Genomic DNA, 6,000 nt, shown 5'->3' with positions numbered 1-6,000 from the left:
TTATGCAAAATTAATAAATGCATGGCTGAATAACAGAATTTTGTATTATATTTCAGCCTAGAAAAAAAAAACATTGAAAAATACATGTATTAAATGTATGTATGTTACATGGTATATGCTTGCGCAAGAAATCAAAAATATGCTCTCTTTGGGTAAAAGAGAAATTTTGCTTCCACAGCTAGCTTAAACAAGTCATTTCGCTTTCAGACAGAGTTTAATGTACATATTTACAGTACATGGAGATCGTATAAATATACTGATGTAACCACAATAAATATCAATTAAGGAGTTTGTTACAACATGGGAAAATAACTGCACAATGCATACTTTCCTTGACTCCCCACCATAACACACTGTAACCTGATTGTAGAAAACATATTTTTGCAGTTAACATCATCAAGCTTGTTACTCAAAATATACAACTTTAAGTCATACATCCACAGCAAATAAGGGGAGCCAATGAGATCCCACGACTTTAAGTGCTAGACTTTCATTATTACCACTAGTTATTTATACAGCTAATATATATGAAAATAAAAAGCACGCAGATTTGAAACTAAAAGCCCAAAACGCCATCGGGGCTAGTAAAATAAAAGTGCCCTAGTGGCTTTATATTTTGTACAGTACAATCGAGTGCATGTATACATCATTAAAATTATCCACTTTTTGGGGGGAAATCAGTAAAACAAAACATTTTAGGGTAGTCTTCGAGAAGCAAGAATGAGAAATAACCTATGATCCCAAGCTCAACTCAACCTACTATACAATTTATGGAGCATGTTGCTTACAAAATAAGACTTCATTCAAACTTATGACTTTTGGGATTGATTTACTAAAGAGAAATATGCTTTTCAAGGGAATCTGCGTCAGCTCTTATTGAATGGGGCAAAGTCTCACTTTGCAAAGAATACTTAATCATGTACAAGAAAAAAAAAAATGCATTTTCGCTTGCATATGATTGGATGATGGAAGTTGTAAAAAGCTTCATCTCATTCACAGCTCTGTTGCAAATTCCTTTGCAAAGTGCAACTTCTCTTGAAAAGTGAACAGTCAATTTGCTTTAATAAATCAATCCTTCAGTATCTGCAGATAAATGCCAAATGTGGTTTCGAATTCATTCCTGACATGGTAAAAGATGATATATTTAACTTGGTTTGAAAGGGCATAGAGTAATTACTTTTGTTGCCAACTCCATAACAGCAATGCCCTACCTTTTCTAGTTCTTACCTGGTGAGGGGGTTTAGTAGTGTAGGTCGTGTCTGATTACTTGTTGTTAAAGACAGTGAAGGGCGACCCTATTTTCTTGCCGCCACTGAAATCTGCTACCTTAGGTTGTCTGCACTGCTTATAAACAACATAGGCATCATTGTCACCTCATCTTATGGTAAGAATGGCCATGTCTAAACCTCAGCACAACATCAAAGTATCAATGGGACCTAATATATTGAAAATACAAAATACATTTCAGAGGGACCTGTTCCATATATTATTTTGGCCAGCAGTCATCCTTATATATCCTACTTCAGTATACTTAATACAAGGCTAGTTCAAAAAAAATAATTCCAGGGAAATAAAACTGGTTTAGCGACTATACAGTATGGTTGGCAGATTGTTGTATAATTATGGTCTGCTTTTTGCTCTTAGATACACTGAAAAGTTGCATACTTCCTGTACAAAAGTCTTCCACTGAAATCAGCTTCCTTGTGGAACAGTAGACACAGCTAGTCAATGTACTCTATTGAGTGGATTTACTAAGTAGAGCATTTTTACTTTGCAAAATGAATTTTCACTTAGTTTAGTGAATGAGGTAAAGAGAAGTAAAAATTTACTTTGCAAAGAATATTCATTTATTAAAACAAGGTTTTTGATTAAACATGGTTGGATCTTTGAAGTCAACATAGCTTCACCTCATTAACTAAGCTAAGTGCAAGTTCCTGTCTCTGACTGAACATGGTTTACTCCTTAGTATTTTGGTGACAGTGGGGGGGGGGGGGGGGGTCTTACAGATCCTTTTCATTGCAAAGAAATATACCGCTTTGACTTGCAACTGATTTTTAGCCTCTGGTTACTTTTTAAATTAATATTTTTTTTTAAAACAATAATACAAAAAATCTAAGTGCACATGAGTTTGTATGACTTTAACAGTGTTTTTTGCACTGAACGGGATTCAGTCCCAACATTCTACAAAACCAATTGCTACAATAAGGTATATGTAGCTTTTCTATCTCAAATGGGTGGATGAATAAAGTCATACTTTAATTATAAACCAACTAAAAAATGTTGTATCCCTGTGAGATACATTTGACCTAAGTGCCATATATCTATGTGTAATTTATGTATTTATGTAACATGCAACAGTGCAGGTGTTAGTAAACAATTTTATTTGTAACTGTAATATTTAGCATTAAAAATGTAAGCACCTAACAAATTACATTCTTGACCAATGTTATTGCATGGTACTGTCATGTGACAAACTGGAGTTTGCATAAAAAACTATTTGCAGTATGCTTTTAAAATGTGCCCTTTCTGAACTGGACATACATAAAGAATGGCAGAAGTATAAACTTCCGCTATAGTATTTGGAGGCAATTAAAAACAAAAAAAATGTTGCTCTACGTAATGGAGCTACTTTTTGCTCTCTTTCGTTCTCTTTAGTTATACGCATCACTAGTCAGAAAATTACACTGACAAGACAGGAAGCCCCTATTATGGCATATTCATTTTGAATATTACCAGTTCTGACACCTATAAAACAACTAGTCAATTTGTATTCATGGGTGTTATTAAAAGCTCCTTACATAAATAAACTTTTAATTGATGTTTAGTCATTTTTTAATCTGGACATGGGTTTAACAGTAATAATAATACATTTTGGATTTGAAAATGGGTAAATACCTAAGTGCTTATATCCACTTTGAAGCTATTTTGGCACACATAGCATTGTCCTGACATAACCTTTCTTCTGATGAACATCCACATACAATACATTCATAACAGGCCCAGTATGGTCATCATCATTAAATGCATTGAGTTTTTGGCAACCCTGAGCCACCATTTTTTGCTTATATAAGCCAATTCTAGTCACATGTGAACACATTCAAAATAAAGGATAAAAACATTCCACTGTGATCACTTTGTGACCCTGACATGAATTTAAATAACACTGATGAGGGAGCCAAAAAATGAACCAAAATATAATTACACAAAATGGACTTTTCTTATTTAAAGATGTCAAAATAAGTCAGTTGCTTTGTAGCCCTGAGCTTCAGCTGACTAATCAAGTCAAAAAAGATTTATTACTAATAAGATACTGAAAACATCCATAATTCATGATAATACTGTAGCTCATATACTAACCATTCATATGGCTTAAAGGAAATACAGGGACCAGCAACTTACTTCTTTATGCAGTCATTTATCTGATTGCGCCACCTAGCTTTTACTTGTCCTTATTGGTTGATTGTATTGATAGTGTCAAGAAATATTCAATGTGTGTACAGACAATTGTCACAAACTTAGTTGTCATTTGATCTCAGGACAAAATTAGGCACAGAGAGGTAAGACACATACAGTAGTTAAGGTCCTAGAAAAGTTCTAAGGGCTAAAGCCAGATCCAGAACACAAAAGTCTTATGCCTTCCGGTAACAACCCACAATGCCCCTCATCCTCTCAAACTGTGTGTTCTCAGTCCTGAAACATTATTCAGCTGTCAGTGCTTCATAAGCATTAAAGCCAACCTCTTCATTGAAGAAGAGCTAGTGTGCATTGCCAAGGAAAAAGAATTGCGATTTTATCATCCCCATTATAAGTCTGATTCGGGCATGTCTGGCATGTCTGCCATTAGATACCCAATGCCATAACGTCCATTGGGAGCAGTGTCCACTTTTAAAGTTGGGGATCCACTTTGCTTTCTGTAGATGCTATTTCCAATATTTGGAGAAGGCATCTCGCTTTGAATCTTCTCATGGATTAGACTGGCATCATCTTCTTCTATATTGGACAGTTCCTTGATAATGCGTCCTCTTTTATAGGAGACAGAGGCCAAGCTTCCAGTGTTATCATCAATAAGATTGAAGAAGCGAACAATAAACACCAGGGGAACTGGCAGAAGAGCGACAACTATAAGTGACACACAAACAACAAGTCCCCAGGTTGGATAACTCAGGCGTTCTTCTGTAGCCTAAAACCGTAAAAAAAAAAAAAAGAGCAGAATGTGAGGGAATTAGTAATCCCATGTTTTGTATCCTAGTTTCCATTGTTTATAAAAAATGTAAAATGACCATAAAATACAATGATGGCACCTGAAACAAACAGTATTCATTACAACTAGTCAATATTCATGTACTGTATATACTCGAGTATAAGCCGAGTTTTTCAGCACATTTTTTTTTGTGCTAAAAATGCCCCCCTCGGCTTATACTCGATTCACCTTTTTGTGCCTGATCTCCCGGACTTTAGGGACCTGGTACTGGCCGGGTCCCAAACTTGGCACACATGTAGCCCCACTCTTCTACAAGTGTGCAAAGTTTGTTGTCTGGGGGACCTACGGCTGGGGAGCACTGATTTTTCAAAGCCGGGCACCCCTTCCATAGACTTCCATGTTAAACGTCAGTCTAGTCATGGACACAATGAGGCATGGGCATAGTGAGGCATGGGCACAGTGAGCCATGCAGATGGACACCTTAGACTTATACTCGAGTCAATAAGTTTTCCCATTTTTTTGTGGTAAAATTAGGTGCCTCGGTTTATATTCAGGTCGACTTATACTCGAGTATATACGGTAATTCATGAATTAAAAACAGAATTATAGAAGTATAGAAGTCCAACTGTTAAAAACTGTCCTGTAACAAGTATCAAGGGCTGTTGAAAAACTTGTAAATTGAGATCTCATAATAATGTAGCTGTAAGGCCTTGTACACACGATCAGTCCAAACTGATGAAAACTGACTGATTGTCTGATGTGCCTATACACCATCGGTTCAAAAACCGATCGAGTCCAACGCGGTGACGTAAAACACAACGACGTGCTGAAAAAAACAAAGTTCAATGCTTTCAAGCATGTGTCGACTTGATTCTGAGCATGCGCGGGTTTTGAACCGATGCTTTTGCGCACTATGGGTTTTGACCGATCGGTCAGGCGTCCATCAGTCCGATTTTAAAGCAAGTTCTAAAACTTTGGTCTGAAGGACAAAAGTCCGATGGGGCACACACACGGTAGATTTGGACTGATGAAACTGAACTTCAGTCCGTTTTCATCAGTTTGGACTGATCGTGTGTACAAGGCCTCAGAGTTCCATGTGTACCACTATACAAACATCAATATTGTATTACATAGTCCCTTGCAAGGTTTAGAATACAGCTAAAGTGCTAAAGAAAAGCAAGCATAGAGCAGGTTACATATGCAAGCCACCTTTAATGCAGATAGCTCTTTGAAATTCACCTTTGCCTTTCTGCAGCAATCATCTCCATGTAGCAAGCAAGTGGTCATGGGGTTTCTACCTCCACAAAAGACTGCAAGTTAATCTGAGCACATCCCTGCCATTTACTGTATAGGCACATAAGTTGGAGATGTGTCAAACTCCTAAAAGGGTATGTGCTTGTAATGTCACTAGTGATTAAGATCAACACATCTTGAAATACCCCAAATGCCACAACCTCATGTTACCTGTCCCTGGCCAATCTGGGTAATCTATCTCTAAGGATATCAAAAACCAAACCCTGCCTGCTAAAATGTCCCCCAAACAGGTATCTAATGGGAATCTAGCATTTATTGCTAAAAGGGACCCCCCTCCCACTGATGTCCAAATAAGGAAGTTGGCATTTTTCTTATTAAAATCCTAATAATGGACAGTGATTTCACATAAGCATCTTCCTTGGAAAAGGGGCTTTCCCTTGTGTGTGTGGGGGAGGGGTCGACGACTGCATTCTCTTTACTGGAAGTGAACTAGTAGGTGGTCCCTGGATTGGGCTCAATGACCCGGCTAAATCTTCCTCCCTTTC

At 37.2% G+C, this 6,000-nt stretch overlaps 1 protein-coding gene across 2 annotated transcripts in view; it reads right to left on the bottom strand.

Moving 5' to 3' along the window:
• Nucleotides 1-2,814: 2,814 nt before the first annotated feature.
• SLC6A15 (solute carrier family 6 member 15) overlaps nt 2,815-6,000 on the bottom strand; it is a 93,071-nt gene continuing 89,885 nt past the window's right edge. For both annotated transcript variants that reach the window (XM_040344180.1, XM_040344181.1), the window contains exon 12: nt 2,815-4,180. In XM_040344180.1, coding sequence (XP_040200114.1) covers nt 3,803-4,180 — 378 coding nt within the window. In that variant the 3' untranslated portion in view covers nt 2,815-3,802. The remainder of the gene's footprint in view (nt 4,181-6,000) is intronic.

The sequence above is a fragment of the Rana temporaria genome, chromosome 3 (genome assembly GCF_905171775.1).
Source record: "Rana temporaria chromosome 3, aRanTem1.1, whole genome shotgun sequence".
Lineage (NCBI taxonomy): Eukaryota > Metazoa > Chordata > Amphibia > Anura > Ranidae > Rana > Rana temporaria.
Note: the sequence above shows the minus strand (reverse complement) of the source record. Positions and strands in the feature narration are given on the sequence as shown.